Below are 19,250 nucleotides of genomic sequence, written 5' to 3'. Positions count from 1 at the left end.
ATTACCAACTCTTGAGATCAAAATTCTACCATCTTGTTGGGTATTTGAGGGGCAGAAGCCAAAGCGAAGCCCAGCAGACTATGATGAGTTCTGGTGTTGGGCTCAATAAATTCTGTTGTGTCCTGGGTCAGAACTGAAGGCGAACAGCTTTAAATAAAATGGCCGATGGGGAGAAAAATGCCTGAACATACAAACCTGCTGGATACCAAGTCAGACCTCAGGCCCATCCCTAGTCTGAGAGATCAGTTAACTAGAAATGTTAGGGAAGAAGCTTAGGATATTATGGGTCTGTTTCTTTTTCTTTAATTTAAATATTTATTTATCAGAACCATAAAATATAACCTGTTACAACAATAAGCCTCACATGAAAACAACATGACAAGATTGGCAATAGGATACCTGTGGCATAAACTTGAACTACCCATAATCAGTGTTCCCTCTAAGCTGAGTCAGTGTGAGCTAGCTCACAGTTTTTTAGCCTTTAGCTCACAGATTTTTGTCTTAGCTCAGGAAGGATGGCTCCAGAGCAATGTAATTTATGCAGTAGCCAAATCGTTCGCTCACAATTTTAATGCCAGTAGCTCACAAATTAGAATCTTTGCTCACAAGACTCCACAGCTTAGAGGGAACATTGCCCATAACTCTAAAATATGGGTCTGTTTCTGCTTAAAATTTCCAGGTGGAAGAAGCAGACCCTGTTCCACTTCATCCTGAAGTGCCCTCTGAAATGCCGCTCCTGGGGGGGCAGAAACCCCCAGGAATAGCTTGGCAGGGGGAGCCAGAAGTCTGCTGAGGAAGTTTGCAAAAATGACTCTCATTGCTCGCACGTGTAGACATTTTAAGTGGCAAAACATGAGCTTTAACGCCGAACCTTGTCCTCTGGTTCTTCCCTGTTCCCCTCCCCCGACATTCCGGCCTCTCCTTGCAGGTTTCCAGCTATGATGTCACCCCTAAATACGGCATCATCACTTTTGCCACAAACCCCAAAGTGATTGTGTCGACCACTGACGAACGCAGCAGTAACGCTGCTTGGGTTATTGACGAACTGGAGAAGCTCAAGCATGAAGGTGAGGCGATATTCCCGTCCTGTTCCAGGGAGAGGGTTTTTGAGAGGAGGCAGGGTGGGCGGTGTCTGTAGGGTGGGACTGGGAGGCCCTGAGATGTGACAGAATTCTCGTACAGGTGCGCAAAGTCAGGGCCTCCGTGCGAGGTGTGAGACCTTTTCAGCAAACGTACAAGGATAGGGGGTTAGTGAGGGAACGGGCTGGCTGACTGGCTGTGCTTTGGTCTCATTTCCTGTGCTTTGCACCTATATTGGTACCCTAGATAGTGTTGGTTTAATATTCAAAGGAAGGTTATGGTTGCATGTCCCTTCTCCCTGCACTAGCTGCAGAATGCGTTTGGAAGCCTGGGGCCTGTTCTGCAGCTAGCATTTGCTCCGTTGTTTTACCAAACCCACACTGGAACAGAAAAAGATGTGGCTCAAAACCACATTCAGATACCCCGGGCCAATGCCATACTGACTGCAAAGTCATCCCTGAATGGCCATAAAACGGCCATAAATCTATGCAGACAGTGCCATGAAACCGAGAGATCAGACTAAGTGAAAGCAGCATGCAGTCTGGACACTGCCATAAAATCCGATGATCAATCAAAGTGAAAGTATGCCCAATCTGCATCTAGTATTTGCTCCGCTGTTTTACCAAACCCACGTTGAAACAGAAATTCCCCTCTACATTGCATGTCACTTTCACTTCTGTCGGGTTTTATGGTTTCAGTGCTGGCCCCGGAACTCCCACAATCATCCTGAAGCTGGTGGCCAGTTTTGAGAATCCCAGCATTATTATCTGATGAGTTATGCCTGCCATTAGTAGGCAGAAGAACAGACAGGCTGATTCTTTTATTACTATAGATTCATGGTAACTGCAAGCAAAGTGATTTGTTTCGTTATGATATTTGGTTTGGATCAGGGTCATAGGGAAGGCAGGTGGAATCTATTCGGGGGGTCCATAGTGTCATTTTACTTGCTATTAGTTCCAAATTGCATGAGAATATACTTTCCTTGGACCAAGAGAGAAAGACACATAATTGAAGACAAAAAATATATGACCAGGGCAGAAGGTATTTGAAAATGAGGGCTCTGTATTTAATCGTTGCCTCGATTCACTGAGATCTTTTATAAAACCATTTTTAATTGGTCCTATTTTCAGCATTAATTGGAGCTAATGTGCAATAGATATGTTTGACCACTGAGGGAGGCCAAACTGGCTGAAACCCGTATGGACTTGATCACATATATTATCTGTTTGATTATGTGTATGTATAGTTTTATCCTGTTTTGAGGCTATTATTGGGCCTATATCTGTTTTTATCTATAATAAATATATGTATTTTGGTATTTTTGATCATATTTAATATATGTTTTTAATTGACATTATTTGGCTCTCATATTTGTAGTAACTAACCTTTTGGTTTCTTAACTCTTCTTAATTGAGGGCAGTGGTGAGATGGCTTAGAATGCTGACTGCCAAGATGCTAGGTCTGTAGATAAGATGACCCAGATGAGAGGTTATAGTCCATTCTGCATCTGGCATTTACTCCACTCGACCTGGCTCCCCCTTGCCTCGGAATATCTGTTTTCATTCAATCTGGTATGCAGATTTTCCTGCATCAGTACTTGCCTGAGCGGTCATTAGCTGTCTGAGCAAAGTAATTCACAACGAGGTGATAAATACAGAGGGGGGAAATAGGGGTGGGGGAACTGACAGAGATCAATGAAGGAAATATTGTTCCCTTTGAACTGAAAGCGGAGGAAGGAAAAGATGCCACTCAAAACCACATTCAGATACCCCAGGGCAATGCCGTACTGACTGTGAAGTCACCCCTGAATCTATGCAGAAGGTATCATAAAAGACCAATGAACAAAGAAAGTGAAAGCGGCATGCAGCGTAGAGGGAGATTAACCTCCCGACACGGCTGTGGAAAAACTGTGAGGAAACAGATGGGTGCAGAATCAGCCCATAGAAACGCTGCTGGAGAGAATGAAACAGGGAGAGCTCCTCAGTCCCAAGAGCGGGTTGCTGGCAGCAAGGAATCAGGAAAGATTCATCTCCTTCAATCTTCGTCTTCCTTCCCCAGATCATTCGCTTCAGCCTGGAACAAACATGAAGGCTGGTCTGACGTCAGTCTATGAAATGATGATCAATCAGCAACAAGATGAAGAGAGGCAGGGTTTGGATCCCTTCCCTATTATCACCACCACCCGCCATGTTATCATCCTGCTGACTGATGGTGAGAAAGTTGGTTGGAAGAGAGCTTCCTCTGTACTACCTCTGTATTTTCCCTAGTGTGTCTATCCAAGATGGTGCTGCAGAGATTCCACATTTTCTCTCTGTGGGAGACTTCCCCCCCCCTTTGCACATGCGCTATACCAATATATCAGAATAACAATGTTCCCGCCCCACCCACTGCACTTCTGTGTACCTGAGGACAGTAAATTTATTTATATATTTATTTATAAATTAGATTTTTAAACTGCCCTCCCCCATACTTGGGGCTCAGGGGGGTGTACATCATTTCATGAAGATACATTCAAATCAAGTTTAAAACAAATTAAAAACTGTAAAACCAGGGGTCATTTGGGGGGGGGGACGCGGGGGGACGCCATCCCCCCAGGTGAGGTGCGGGAGGGCGGGGCCTGGAGCTCCCTGCTGGTGCCCGCTGGAGGTCGCCGCCGGCTGTGAGGAGGACACACGTCCGGTGATGTCAGGGTGTGTGGCATATGCTAATGAGTTATGCTAATGAGTCCCCCTAGCTCTTTTTCTACGAAATGACCCCTGTGTAAAACAGATTCCATAACCATTCCAGATGGCGCCAGGATGGGTCAGAATTATAGTTCTTGCCTCATAGGTGAAAAGGCGAGGAGGGGCCAGACTGAGTGAAATAAAGTTGCTGTCCTCAACCAGAGGCCTGGCAGAACATCTCTTGCAAGCCCTGTGGAACTGCACTAGGTCCCGCAGGGCATGGATGTTGTTAGGCAGAGAGTCCCACCAGGGTCCTTTCCGCATTTGCCTGCCACTCCAAATCTTCTCAGGGTTCAAGTCGAGGCAGTTTAAGTCCACAGCAAAGCAGCATTCAAATAACCCAGGGCAACAGCAGGCTGAAACTGTGCTGACCACTGAAGGGAGGTAATGGAGTGCAGAATGGGGGGAAAATCCAGAATAAAAAGGTTGAACTCTATTTTAGTGCGGAATGGGGGGGTGGGGGACGATTAAAAAGAAGGTTGGATTCGATTTTAGTGCAGAATCGCTTGGAGGACGTCGAAAAAGCCCTGGTTGTAGTCAATGTTCCCTCTAAGATGTGGAGTCTTGTGAGCAAAAATTCTACTTTGTGAGCTACTGGCATTAAAGTTGTGAGCCAGCAATTTGGCTACGGCATAAATTAGTTTGCTCTGGAGCCCCATCCTTCCTGAGCTAAGACAAAAGTCTGTGAGCCGGAGGCTAAAAAACTGTGAGCTAGCTCACGCTAACTCAGCTTAGAGGGAACACTGGTTGTAGTAGAGGACAGCTGAATATTTTTGGGGCCAGGGATCACCAGAAGATTTTTCTCCGCTGAGCATAATGCTCATTGGGGAACATACCAGGAGAGCCGGTCCTGAAGATACATTGGTCCCAGACTGCTTAGGGCCTTAAAGGTCAATACCAGAAGTTGGTAAGTAATTGCCAAAGTAAATTAGCAATGATTGGCTGAATTCTGCCAAATGATTCTGCCCCCTTTTTGAAGTTTTGAATCTATCACTATTTTGGGAGATATACAACCCTCAGTGGAGCTTTGAGATATGCACTACAAAGTCCGTGATGTCCCCTGGCTCACTATGTACCAACACTGTGCTTAGGCCTTCCATTTAGCCACCTGAGGTGGGGGATTACCAGCCCTCAGCCCCAATTTCATACTCCTGAGGAACTAGAGAAAAATGGCCTCCAAGTAGTGACGCTGTAGGAATGATCTCCCAGTCCCTTATGGTAGAGACCCTAGAGACTAGGAGAGGCAGCCTAGAGCAACACTCAGAAGTGCAATCACATCTTTCCCAAACCCCGACTCCAGGCACCCCCCCAAAAGAATCTGACAGCATTTTCCAAGGTGGTGTTGGGAGCCCTGATTGTGATCAGTATCCTGCTCAGAGGCAATAGACCATGACATCCAAAGGGAACATCTATTTAAGGCATGATGGCATATCTCTGGATAATAGATCCTGGCAACAAACAAAAGGAAGGGCTGTTGCCCGACTGATGGCCCTCCCAGAGACATCTGATTGGCCTCTATTGGACACAGAATGCTGGTCTAAGAGGTAGGGCTGCCAAGTGGGGGCGGGTGGCGGGTAACCCCCCGCTTTGGAGGCCCGATTTCCACCACCGCGGAATCAGGCCCCGGGGGGAACTCCGCCCCCCCCCAAACTGCAGCGTGGCTGCGTCACCGGAGGTTTTCTCCCATTGACGTCGCGCATCACTTCCGGTGATGTGCTGGCGGCGCGCGCGCACATCCACCTACGGCTTTTGGAGCCCGGCGAGGCTCCCCCGCCGCCAAGATAAATAGACTTGGCAACCCTACTAAGAGGTGATATGATAACCATCTTCAAGTACTTGAAGGGCTGTCATCTAGAGGAGATCAGACCAGAACCAATGGGTTGGAATTAAATCAGAAGAGTTTTCAGCTAAACATTAGGAAGAACTTCCTGACAGTTAGGACAGAGCAGTTCCTCAGTGGAACAGGCTTCCTCCAGAAGTGGTGGGCTCGCCTTCTTTGGAAGTTTTCAAACAGAGGCTAGATGGCCATCTGACAGCAATGTGGATTCTGTGAACTTGGGCAGATCATGAGAAATGAGGGCAGGAAGGGTTGCCTCAGTGCTTAGTTCTTGTGGCCCTTTTTTACATGCCCAGGGAAATGCTGATTGCCACTTTGGGGTCAGGAAGCAATCCTGGAGGGATTTTTTTGTCATCTTCTGGGCGTGGAACAGTGGTCAATGCGGGTGTGGAGGGGGAGGTATTTGTGAATGTCCTGCATTGTCCAGGGGGTTGGACTAGATGACCCTGGAGGTCCCTTCCAACTCTATGATTCTCTGACCTTTGGTTCAATCCAGCAGAGTTCTTCTTTCCCTTCAAGAGCACGCATCATCCCTGCTCCACCCCTCTCTCTATTATAACGAATACTCTGTCTTTCCAGGCAATTTCAACATGGGGGGTGAGCCAGCTCCTGTCATTGGTCGAATCCGGGAGTTCCTCCATATTGGGCGTGAGAGAGTTGGAGATCGTGAGGATTACTTGGGTAAGATGTGACGATCTGTGGCTGATGTGAGGGAATAGGAGGGGGGGGGATTTCTTTGACTAATGGGGATCTGTTGCCATTCCCAAGCCACCATTGAGGAAATTATTTATTTATCGCCTGCCTTTCTTGCTGAGACTTGAGGTAGATTACACAGGTTAGGCCATGCAATCAAATGGCACAAGGCATCCAACAAACAAGGCAATAGGGCGAGGATGACAGAATTTAGACACAGTGCAACCCCCCCCCCAAACCCCAGAAATCATGTGTCATAAACAATGTAGAAAATAACATTACTGAATAGGGTTGCCAGGTCCCCCTGGGGGGTGGGGAAACCCTCGCTTGATCGCCCTGTTTCCCGTGGGCCCAGGATCAGGCCGTCGGGGGGAACCCCATCCCCAAGGTAGGGACTCGGCAACCCTATTACTGAAGTAGAAAACAATGCTGTAAGACCAAGATAATAATACAATGAACAGTGGAATACACTAAAATCCTGTTTAATTTTAAAAAGCAGCCTCCAGGCCTGTAGCTACAGCGGGGCATTTCGGGGCCTGGCCTCCCAACTTTCTGCCAAGGCCCCCCCCCCCCCCACCTTCCATCCACCCCCCGCCCCCCCGAACTTCCATCCAGCCCCCTGGCCCTCAGCTCTCTGGGCTGCCCGGAGAACTCCCGACTCTCTGAGCCACCCAGAGGCCTCCCCACCACTGCCCCCTCCCCGAGCACGGCTTGCTTCACCAGGCAGAGTGCGAATGCTGCAAAAGTGAGGCTCTTTTTTAAAATTATATTTTAATTTTATTTTTTTTATTTTGTGACGTCAGTGCCCCCTGACTTATTTAAAGGATTACAAAATCCTGGCTACGGACCTTCTCCATTTCATTATGGTGTTGGAAAGTGCAGTCAGATTGCAGCTGATTCATGGCGACCCCCATGGGGGTTTCAAGGCAAGAGAAGAACAGAGGCGGGTTTGCCCATTCCTTGCCTCTGCCTGGAGACCCTGGACTTCCGCGGGGGGGGGGGTGTCTCCCTCCCAAGCACTAACGAGGGCCAACCCTGCTTAGCTTCTGAGGTCGGATAAGATCGGGCTAGCCTGGGCCATCCCAGTCAGCACCTATTCCATTATACGACAGCCTTGTATACTTGGCTGAAATGCCTTTACTCCACAGCCATATTCCATTTTGGTTGAACATCAGGATGGCAACTCCTCCAGTGCAATCATTTTGGGCAAGGATCTGGGGCATCCTTGGATATACGTTAGCATACAGGTGATACTGAAGCGCGGGGGCAGTTCAAGAACAGTGTGCAGAGAACGGCCAAGGAGGGATCTTTGGGGCAACTTCAGAGGAGAGAGGGCAAGCAGAGGAAGAGCCCCCCCGCCCCCCGTGGGAACAGCATGTGAGCCATTAGATAGGTAGGAAGAGAACCAGCCAAGGACAGATTCATGGAAACCTATAGGGTGAAAGGAGGAAAGCAGGAAGGGGTGATGAGCTGTATCTAAGGCAGCAAAAAAGTTCAAGGAGGATGAAGAACCAGTGGAGGCCATTGGATTTGGCAATGAGAGAGTGTTGCCAGCTGAGGGCTGACAACTTTTTGCAGCTTTTGGGGGTGGGACTTAGTGTTGTGTGATGCCGCAATGCCACTTCCAGTCATATCACCGGAAGTGACATCACATATGCCACAACACCATAGAGCAGGGGTGTCAAACATACGGCCAGGGGGCCGGATCAGCCCCCCGGAGGGCTTCTATCAGGCCCACAGTCAAACTGGCTGTCTTTTTCTTCTTCCAGTTCTGCTGCTGCTGCATCATCGTAGGTTTGCAGCTTACAGATACACACCTGAGTTTGACACCCCTGCCATAGAGATTTGGGGGATTGCAAGAATTTTGCAGTGACCGGAAGTGATGTTGTGGAAGTGCCACAACGGCACTTTGCGTCTGTGGATTTTTCTTGCTGCTGCACCAGGCTGTGGCAGCAGTGGTGGGAGGTCTCCTGATAGAGCAGGAGACTTGCTTCTCCTATAATGAGACGATCACTGATTTAGGTGAGGGCAGTTTCACTGGAGAGTAGAGGACGGAAGCTAGATTGTAGATGATCAAGAGAAAGGACAGAGACAATAGGAGCAAGCAGTATGCTCTAGGATAGGAGTGTTGAACTAATTTGTTATGAGGGCCAGATCTGACATAAATGAGACCTTGTTGGGCCGGGCCATGTGTGTCATAAAATATAATGCCAGGTAGCAGAGATATAAACTTTATAAAGGACACAAACACAATTCAATTTTTTTTAAACTTTAAATAAAACATGCTAAAAACACTAGCACTCTTGCAATATTTTGTCTATTTAACAGTCTCTGATAACTGACACCTCTTGCTCTGAATTATTGCATCAAAATGTCTATTGCATTAAAATGTCGCAATCTTGAGTATGCTGTTCAGGAAACCTACTTTTGATTTATTGACATTCATTAAAGAAATCTCATGCTCAGTGTTCTGAGCCTAGGGCCCAGGGGAAAACATGAAATGGTTGGGCATTGTGAACTTTTGTACATAAGTTGCTTCATATGCTGGTCAAGAACATGAGAAGGCATCCTGACACAGACTGAGGTTTGTTTGTCTACAAAACTATAGTCTTCCCCAGAAAAATAACTACAACTTCCTACAAAGGAAATGTTCTGGGTGAACTTGGTCTGGACACTCTTGTTGTTCAGTCGCACAGTCGAGTCTGACTCTTCGCTACCCCATGGACCACATCACGCCAGGCCCTCCTGTCTTCCGTCGTGCTCCGAAGTTTGCTTAATTTTATGTTCATTGTCTCAATAACACTGTCTAACCATCTCATCTTTTGCCGTCCCCTTCTTCTTTGACCTTCAATCTTTCCCAGCATCAGGATCTTCTCAGTGAGTGCTCCGCATTTGGTGGCCAAAGTATTTGAGCTTCAGTATCTGGCCTTCCAGGGAACAGTCAGAGTTGATTTCTTTTAGGATTGACTGATCTGATCTTTTTGCAGTCCAGGGGACTCTCAAAAGTCTTCTCCAGCACCATAATTCAAAATAATCTATTCTTCGGCATTTGGCCTTCCTTATAGTCCAACTCTCGCAGCCATTCAGTACTACTGGGAATACTCACTCTCTGCCTAATCCACCTCATTGGCTTGTTGTTATTCCTTCTCTAAAATAGTTCGCATTGCTTTCTTACTGGGAAAGACTGGATCATGAGGGCATGAATACAGTGAAAAGGGGGAGGGAAACCAGTTGCACTCAGGAGAGCCCTTGCATAAGGAGCCCAACAAAACACATATATACACAGCATAAGGAGCCCAACAGAATACACACACACACTGTAGCAAGGCACACAAAAGCTCATACATTGAACAAAACTTTGTTGGTTTAAAGGTGCCTGGTATTTTCCCTGTACAATTGAGGCAGCCCAGCAGAGCAAGCTCTCCCTCATTCCCTCTCTCCCTCCCTCCCTTCAGAGAGGAGCCTGAGCCAGTGGAAAGAAATAGAGGCTTTTTTTTTTAAACCCCCAGAGGGGTATTTTTTTTATTTCAATAAAACTACAAACTACAAAGGAAAATATAGGAAGGGGAACTACAACTATGGATAAAGGAAAGAAACCCACACTAACTAAAAACCCAAGAGTGGGAGACCCCCTTTATGTTAACCTTAATATTAGTATTAAAAGAGTTAGTAAAACAATATACTTGTAGAGTTCTTGTTTTTCACATTGTTCTATATTAGTAAATTAGTTATTATGAGAGAACTTTCTGAGTATCTTCTTTATTTCAAAGAGCTATTTATCAGAGTCCTTCTGCCCTTACTTCGGCCTTCTGTCTCTAAAATCATATACAGTTTTCATTGCTCCCGTGCCCGCTTCTGCAGCAGAGTCCTCATCCGTTCCAGAGGCAGCTGATTCACTTGACTTAGTTTCTTCCTCTTTGGATTCTTCCCCCGATCCCAGCTGGCGTTTCAAGAATTCCTTGGCTTTGAAGATGGAGTCTATCTTCTCCCTTCTATCATTGATTTTAAAGTTGACACATTCAGGAATCGCTCACCTGTACTGTATACCGTTTGTTTGAAGAAAAGTAATTAACTCCTTGTAGCTCTTTCTCTTCTGACGAATTTCAAATGGAATGTCTTTTAAAGTCTTGATAATTGTATTCCCAAATTTCAGTGGAGTTGCTGACGTTGCCTGTAATATAGCATCTCTGGTCTGTCTTCTTGCAAATCTCACCACAATCTCTCCAGGCAGGCTATTTTTTAAAATATAATTGCCCTATAAGCTGTCTCCATGTCTTTTATTATTTCCTCCGCTGGCAAGCCTGTCACTGGAGCGATAATCTCACCCAGAGTCTTCTTCAAATCTTCTTTTTCTGTCTCAGGAATCCCCTGGAACCTGAGAATCATATTAGCCTTTTCCATTTGCAGCTGCAACAAATGATTTTCTTGAAGATTTTGTTTCGTTTCCACTTCACCCATTCTTTTCTTCATCTTCTTGCTTGAGGTGTTCATCTCTGTAACTTTCTCAGTCACCAGCTCCACTTTTTTCCCCGTTTCTGCCAGCTGTCGCTGTTGTGAAGCAAAGTTTTGATTTAACGAGGTCAGTTGCTGGTTAATACCATCGAGCTGATCCATCACTGGCTTGAGCATATCCGCTAACAGCTTTATGACATCAGCTCCCTCTTCCGGCCTCTGACTCTGACTACCAGGCTTCGCTTTAAACTTTCCTCGGGATACCGCCATTTTTCAACTTTGTTTACACTTTCAAACAGCTTCTCCCGGGCTCGAAGCACTCGTCAATTCGCTATTTGCACTCAAGTAAGTCTCTCAAAATACAAATGCTGTCTGTTTCCTTTCATTCCCCCTTCGTTGCGTTTATCTGTCCTTGCGCTTCAGAGGTGTCCCTCTTTACGCTCCGCTTTTCCCACAGGGAGGGGGGGTGCTGTTTATCAAAGTTCGTTTACTTAGAACTCACATTCATTGTTGGTTACATTCCTGACCTTGCTCACATCAATCGTTGTTCCGCTCGGTCATAAGAACATAAGAACATAAGAGATGCCAATGTTGGATCAGGCCAAAGGCCCATCTAGACCAACACTCTGTCACACAATGGCCAAAAATACCAGGTGCGATCAGGAGGTCCACCAGTGAGGCCAGGACATTTGAAGCCCTCCCACTGTTGGCCCCCCCAAGCACCAAGAAGACAGAGCAACACTTGCCCCAGAGCCCCTATCTATACCTTGTGGCTAATAGCCACTGATGGACCTCTGCTCCATATGCCTATCTAATTCCCTTTTGAAGCCGTCCATGCTTGTAGCCGCCACCACTTCCTGTGGCAGTGAATTCCATGTGTTAATCACTCTTTGGGTGAAGAAGTACTTCCTTTTATCTGTTCTAACCCGACCGCTCAGCAATTTCATGGAGTGCCCACGAGTTCTTGTATTGTGAGAAAGGGAGAAAAGTACCTCTTTCTCTACCTGTTCTTTCCCATGCATAATCTTGTAAACAATCCCGGTCGGGTTAGCTTGTGCCCTAAGGCCACTCATCGGTAGGACCGTCAGAGCAGAGAGAAGCCTCGATTCTCCGGCAGCAAGCCGTCAAAGAGGCTATCCTTCAAAGCTCTCTGCCCTGGAGCCTTTGGCTCTGTGGGAGTGCCACTTGAGGTGGCCCCCCTCCATGCCCATGGTGTGCTAATCGCCTCCCCAAGCTCTGGGGAGAGCGACTGCCATCGCCAATCCATAGACCGGAAGCGCTCAGAAATACAGGCTTCTCTTTGTCTTCTGTATACGATTGAGGCAGCCTAACCAGGAAGTGAGCTCTGGCTGGTTCCCTCCTTGCCCCTGGGAGGAGGAGGGGGAGGAGCCTCAGCCAGTGTTTTATCAAACTCTTTCGATCACATAGGATAGGCTTGCCTATCTCTCTCTCCTGTGCAATTGAGAGTCTGCTAAAGCATGCTGTGACATAGCAGCAGCAGCAGAACTGGAAAAGGAAGCAGGAAACAACCAGGGCCTTGCGGGCCGGATTGCAGCCCTCTGAGGGCCTGATCTGGCCCACAGGCCGCATGTTTGACACCCCTGCTCTAGGAGTTCAGCAGTGAAGGGAAATCAGGTGACATTTGTCAAGGAAGGGATGGTTTCTTGAGAACACAGGAAACACTGGCGTGACTGAAAGCTGGAAGAGATCATGAGCCAGAAGAATGTCAGAACACTGCCCTGCACATTGCTGCCGTGTCACTAAGAGATCCAGAACTTTCTCAACTCACCTTGTGCTTCCTTCCATGTTTCCACCTAGATGTCTACGTGTTTGGTGTTGGGGAGATGGTCAACGTAGAAAATGTGAATGAACTGGCCTCTCACAAAAGCAACGAGAGACACGTCTTTAAACTCGAAGGCCTTGAAGCGATGCAGAAGGCCTTTGATGAAATGATCGGTAATACAACTTTTTTGTTTCTGTGAGATTTCAGAACTTTCTCACTGGACCCTCAGTGCTTCAGAGCAATTGCTCTCGGTAGACACGGAGCCACCACAAAGTCAGTGGTGTAGACATGCTCCTTGAGTCCTTTGCCAGAAACTCAGGGTTTTATTTATGATGAGTTTTGTGCTATTAATTTTACATCTCGCTTCTTCTAACAATGGTGCTCTGAACTGAGTATTTAATTTGTGGCTTTTGAGCATTTGCTGGTTTTTTTATGTGTATGGCTGCTTTAATACTTCTTTGTTTTTATATTTTTATTATAGATGTTTTAGTTGACTACATGTTATTTTTTTTAAATTACTGTAGCTTGCATCATGGCTTTGTGAAGCAGCAAGTCTAGGGTGCATACTGACAAGATTAATTAGCTAAATGAACTGCTGAGGAACTTCCAGGCATCCCCTTGAAACACAGTGTGGGAAGAGTTGCAATAGAGAGCAGTGTATAAGCTCCATGCTGCAGGGCTGTAATTTTTCCTACTAGGGGTGCGGTGTCCCCTGCTCCTGTGGCTGGGGAGAGAAAAATAATCTAAAAAATGGCCAAGGGTGTGAAATCACTTCCAGGGAATGACTGGAAATGACATCAGTCTGCTCTAGTTTGGTGTAGTGGTTAAGTGTGCGGACTCTAATCTGGGAGAAACGGGTTTGATTCCCCCACTCCTCCACTTGCACCTGCTGGATGACCTTGGGCAAGCTATAGTTCTGGCACAGCTGTTCTTGAAAAAAGAAAAGTTTCTGTCAAGAGCTCTCTCAGCCCCACCTACCTCACGGGGTGACTGTTGTGGGGAGGGGGAGGGGGAGGGAAAAGCTTTTGTAAGCCGCTCTGAGACTCCCTTGGGTGGTAAAGGGCGGGGTATAAATCCAATCTCTTCTTCTTCTTCTTCTTCTTCTTCTTCTTCTCCTCCTCCTCCTCCTCCTCCTCCTCCAGTTTGGTGTAGTGGTTAAGTGTGCGGACTCTAATCTGGGAGAGCCGGGTTGGATTCCCCACTCCTCCACTTGCACCTGCTGATGTGACCTTGGGTCAGTCACAAGCTCTGGCACAGCTGTCCTTGAAAAAGAGCCGTTTGTGTCAGAGCTCTCTCAGCCCCGCCCAGCTCACAGGGTGTCTGTTGTGGGGAGGGGAAGGGAAAGGAGTTTGTAAGCCGCTCTGAGACTCCGAGTGAAGGGCGGGGTATAAATCCAATCTCTTATCTTCTTCTTCTTCTTCCTCCTCCTCCTCCTCTTGGGATTGCAGGAAACTCTATGGCTTCTCTTCTCCCCCCCCCCCCCCAAGAAATGATGCCATGCTACCAGTGTCCTCCAGACTCCCACCAGTCAGGAGTGGCTACATTTTCCTACTAATATAAGCTGCTGTTTGTGCTAAGAGAACCATTCCCCATATGTGTTCAAGTTTGTCTCTGCAGCCAGAGACGATAGAAACTTGATCTGAAAAGGGACTGGACTAGATGGCCCCGGAGATCCCTTCCAACTCTATGGTTCTATGATTTTAAGCTCCAGGTGGTGGCTGGAGTTCTTCTGGGACTACAACTGATCTCCAGTCCACAGAGATCAGTTCACCTGGAGGAAATGGCCCCTTTGGAAGGCGGACTCTGTGGAGTTATTCCCCATTGAAATCCTTCCTCTCCTCAAAGCCCGCCCTCCTCAGGCTTCACTCCCCCCCCCCAAAAAAAATCTCCAGATATTTCCCAACCCAGAGCTGGCAACCCTATAGAATGTACATATATTCTAATTGTTTATTCAGCAGTTTTTGTTAACAAAATGCTTTACCACTTCTCTGGAAATTCTCCATTACTCCCAAGGGAGATCCATTCATATGAATGGATCTCCCTTGGGAATAATGAATAATGGATCTCTGTCCATGCCTGTGCAGGTGATCCCCGTCTCCTAAACTCAAGTCCAGCGCTGTAGCCATTGTCCAATACTGTCCCATTTATTCCTCCCCACCACCACCAAAAAAGCATTCTGGCCCAGTCTTTTCCCACTCATTTCTTCTCCCAGGCAGGCCCCAAGCCTCGTCTTCAACCCTCTGTACCTTTCAGGAGAACAGACGGCCTGAGGCTGTGACGTCATATGCTTTTATTTATGTCACCCTGCAGACGAAAGTGAGGCACTGAGCATGTGTGGCTTGGCGAAGGAGTACCAAAGCGCTGACTATGAAAAAAAAAATCCCTGGCTTGTCAGTATCTCCATCTTGGTAAGTTCATCTGTTATCCTATCTAGTATATTTTTGGTTAGGGTTGCCAGCCTCCAGGTGGGTGCCTGGGAATCTCCTGCTTTTACAACTGATCTCCAGCTGACAGAGATCAGCTCCCCTGGAGAAAATGGCTGCTTTGAAGGGTGAACCTTGTACCATGCCGAGGCCCCTCCCTTCCCCAAACCCCTCCCTCTCCTGGATCCACCCCCAAAGTCTCCAGGTATTTTCCAACCCAGACCTGGCAACCATATTTTTGGTCTAGTACATTTTTCTCTCACCCTTCCTTCAAAAGCTCAGAACAGCAAGCATGATTCTTTCTGTTAAGTAGTGGGTTCACGAAACTATAGTGGTTTCAGCATGGCTCTTTATTTAGTTGCTCAGCAACAACACATGCGGAAGCTGCAACTATATACAGAACCCCTAGCCCAAAACACACCTACAAAATACAAATACACCAATAGGCAATTAGGCAGTTAAGGGAAAGGTTTCCCTTGCTCGAAAGCCAGTCGAATCCGACTCTAGGGATGCGGTGTTCATCTCCATTTCCAAGCCGAAGAGCCAGCGCTGTCCAAAGACTTCTCCATGGTCATGTGGCCGGCATGACTAGATGCCGAGGCACACGGAACGCTGTTACCTTCCCACCGAAGCGGTCCCTATTTATCTATTTGCAATTTCTTGCTTTCGAACTGCTAGGTTGACAGGAGCTGGGGCCAGAGATGGGCGCTCACTCCGTCATAGGGTTGCCAAATCGTAAAACCGGACCGGCGGGGGAGCGTCCTGCTGGTCCGGGAGTAGTTCGTGGATGCGCGCGCGCCGCCAGAACGTCACAGGAAGTGACGTCACACGCTGGGCGGGGCCACGCCATTTGAGGGGAAAACTCTTTGTTTTCCCCTCAAATGGCATGGCCCCGCCCCCCAGCGTGCGACGTCACTTCCGGGTGACGCGCACGCCGGGGCGGAGTTCCCCCCGGGCCCCGATTCCCCGGCGTCAGGTAACGGGCCTCCGGGGCGGGGGGAATTCCGCCCTACCGGGGGGGTTGGCAGCCCTACTCCGTCATGCAGTACTCGGGCCTCAAACTGCTGAACTACCGACCTTCTGGTCTGCAGTTCAGTGTCTTAACCACTTGAGCCACCGCATCCCCCCAGTTAGGCAGTTAGGAACCCTTAACTGCACAGCTTGCTTCAAGCCGATGTTCCCTGATTGGCCGGCTCGGCAAGGGCGGCCAGTCCCAAATGTAGCTGCCAGGAGCCCCTCGAACAACGAGTGTTCGCTCGAAGCTCTCACTACACAACACTTTCCCCTTTGTTTTATCCTCACAATGGCCTTGTGGAGTAGTTTCCCGTGTGTCTGGTCTGCGGTACAAGAGCCAGAGGCGAGTCCGGCAGCACCTTAAAGACCGACAAGATTTCCAGGGTGTGTGAGCTTTCGAGAGCCAAGCTGCCTGCTCTTGTGGAGCAGATTCGTGTGAGAGCAAGCGACTGTGCCCACGTTTCCCAGTGAGCTTCCATGGCAGCATGGGGATCTGAACCTTTATCTCCCAGATCCTAGTCTCTGGGAGCGATGCTTCAAAAAAAAGAACATAAGAGCATAAGAGACGCCAATGTTGGATCAGGCCAAAGGCCCATCCAGTCCAACACTCTGTGTCACACAGTGGCCCAAAATACCAGTGCCATCAGGAGGTCCACCAGTGGGGCCAGGACATTAGAAGCCCTCCCACTGTTGACCCCCCCCCCCAAGCACCAAGAATACAGAGCATCACTTGCCCCAGAGCCCCTATCTATACCTTGTGGCTAATAGCCACTGATGGACCTCTGCTCCATATGCTTATCTAATTCCCTCTTGAGGCCGTCCATGCTTGTAGCCGCCGCCATCTCCTGTGGCAGTGAACCCCATGTGTTAATCACTCTTTGGGTGAAGAAGGACTTCCCTTTATCTGTTTTAACCCGACTGCTCAGCAATTTCATGGAGTGCCCACGAGTTCTTGTATTGTGAGAAAGGGAGAAAAGTACTTCTTTCTCTACCTGCTCTATCCCGTGCATAATCTTATAAACCTCAATCATGTCACCCCTCAGCCGTCGTTTCTCCAAGCTAAAGAGCCCCAAGCGCTTTAACCGTTCTTCATAGGGAAAGTGTTCCAATCCCTTTATCATTCTAGTTGCCCTTTTCTGCACTTTTTCCAAAGCTATAATATCCTTTTTGAGGTGTGCTGACCAGAACTGCACACAGTACTCCAAATGAGGTCGCACCATTGCTTTATACAGAGGCATTATGATACTGGCTGATCTGTTTTCAGTTCCCTTCCTAATAATCCCCAGCATAGCATTGGCCTTTTTTATTGCAGTCTCACACTGTCTCGACATTTTCTGTGAGTTATCTACTATTGACTCCAAGATCTCTCTCTTGGTCAGTCTCCACCAGTTTGGACCCCATCAACGTGTATTTATAGTTACGGTAGGATTTTTGGCTCCAATGTGCATCACCTTGCACTTGGCCACATCGAACCCCATTTGCCACGTTAACGCCCACTTGCCCATCCTCGACAGATCCCTTTGGGGTGCCTCACAATCCTCCCTGCTTTTCACCACCCTGAACAACTTCATGTCATCAGCAAATTTTGGAATTCAATTTTACCAATTATAGAAATAATAGTGGGACAAACTATCCCTAATAGTCCAGACTCTCTTTTACTGAATCACTGGGAGAACAGACATGTGTAGAGGTGGTATCTCTTTTACTGATAGCAGCAAAGATGCTAATAGCTCAGTACTCAGATAAAACTCCAACAGTGAAACAGTGGTTTCAAAAGGTTTGGGACGTAATTGTTTATAACCAAATGGCAATACAATTACAACTTGCTGAGAATCCTTTGAAGCAATCTAACTTTGTAGAAAAATGGTTTTCCTTTTTCCATTATGTTGAAACGAATGCAAATGACTATAATGCTCTGCCTAACAAATACCTTGATTTCGTACTGTATTAAACAACTGATGATACTCGTACGAATGTTTAAAGGATTTTAGAAAATGTATAATGTGTTATTGTTAGTTAGAGGTCTTTAGGTTTTTTTTTCTTTTGTAGTTTTACTGTTTGATGTTATATTATTATAATAAAAATTTAAAAATTCAATAAATAAAGAGTTATAAAAAAAGTGCATCAAAATAGGTTTGGGGGGAAATCAGCAAAAAGCAGAAGGTATGCCAAACTGGAGCAAAAGCTCTGTTTGGAAGCAACATCCATTTACCAAGCAGTGTGCTCCCCACCAAATGACATGGGTGTCTCCCCACACTTTCAAATATCCATATTTCTCTTCTCTTCCAAATCAAAGCGTCCTGGGCGTGGAACTGAGACGTGCAAAGGAACCCTTGTTTCTGAGAAAGTCATCTTGACGGCGGCTCATTGCTTCACCATTGATGATGTAGCTGACCAGATAAAAGTAAAGATAGGTAAGCCCAGTTTTCTCCAAGTGAGGAGGCACAGAGGGAAGACAGGCCAGGTAAGGAAAGGCAAGCAGCCTGCTCTGTGGTTATGCCTTTTCAGCTACAGAAATAAAGAAGCACAGATTTTAATGATGTACGCATGCTTGTGTGTTAAAAGATCTGTCCATCATGTGGCTGCTGAAGGCAGAGAGTAGGGGGTCCCTAACCTTTTTGAGCCTGCAGGTGCTTTTGGAATTCTGAAATGGTGTGGTGAGCACAGCCACAAAATGGTGGCCATAAAATGGCTGCCGCAGGAGGTGGAGCCAGCTCCAAAATGGCTGCTACAGCTTACCTTCAGTCACACAGTAAAGAACCTTGTGCTGTGGTGACAGCTGCTGGCAAAGCAATGTTTTAAAAAAAAATCGGCACAGCCAATCAACTCTCCACTGGGTAATCAGAAACCTTGGACCCAAGTGGATTCTGTCTCCTATTTTCTCCTCCAAAATCTCTTCCCCCCCTCAGAACTCCTTTTCCCCTCAAGACTCTCCTAGTGTTCCCCCTCAGGGACAAGGGAAGGGGAGAGAGAGAGACTTACAGGGGTCGTTTCGTAGAAAAAGAGTTAGGGGAACTCATTAGCATAACTCATTAGCACATGCCACACCCCCTGACATCACCGGAAGTGTGTCATAAGGCCACACCCCCTGACATCACCAGAAGTGTGTCATAAGGCCACACACCCCGCCCCCAACGGTCCCGGTCGCCGGCGGCGGCCTTGCAGCTCCACTGCCGAGCCCCATGAGGGGCCCGGCGGTGGACCTGCAAGGCCAGCGGGAGTGCGAGGAAGCCCCGCGAAGGCCT

General features: G+C 47.5%; 1 protein-coding gene across 1 annotated transcript in view; it reads left to right on the top strand.

Annotated features, from left to right (window-relative positions):
- The window catches only part of CFB (complement factor B), a 50,504-nt gene that overhangs the window by 18,006 nt on the left and 13,248 nt on the right, over nucleotides 1-19,250 (top strand). Inside the window, exons 7-12 of the mRNA XM_015405458.1 lie at nucleotides 929-1,067; nucleotides 3,139-3,291; nucleotides 6,220-6,321; nucleotides 12,604-12,741; nucleotides 14,879-14,976; nucleotides 18,302-18,419. Coding sequence (XP_015260944.1) covers nucleotides 929-1,067; nucleotides 3,139-3,291; nucleotides 6,220-6,321; nucleotides 12,604-12,741; nucleotides 14,879-14,976; nucleotides 18,302-18,419 — 748 coding nt within the window. The remainder of the gene's footprint in view (nucleotides 1-928; nucleotides 1,068-3,138; nucleotides 3,292-6,219; nucleotides 6,322-12,603; nucleotides 12,742-14,878; nucleotides 14,977-18,301; nucleotides 18,420-19,250) is intronic.

This window comes from Gekko japonicus, unplaced genomic scaffold, assembly GCF_001447785.1.
Source record: "Gekko japonicus isolate JY-2015 unplaced genomic scaffold, Gekko_japonicus_V1.1 scaffold1799, whole genome shotgun sequence".
Taxonomy (NCBI): Eukaryota; Metazoa; Chordata; class Lepidosauria; order Squamata; family Gekkonidae; genus Gekko; species Gekko japonicus.
This window is presented reverse-complemented; position numbering and strand designations above follow the sequence as displayed.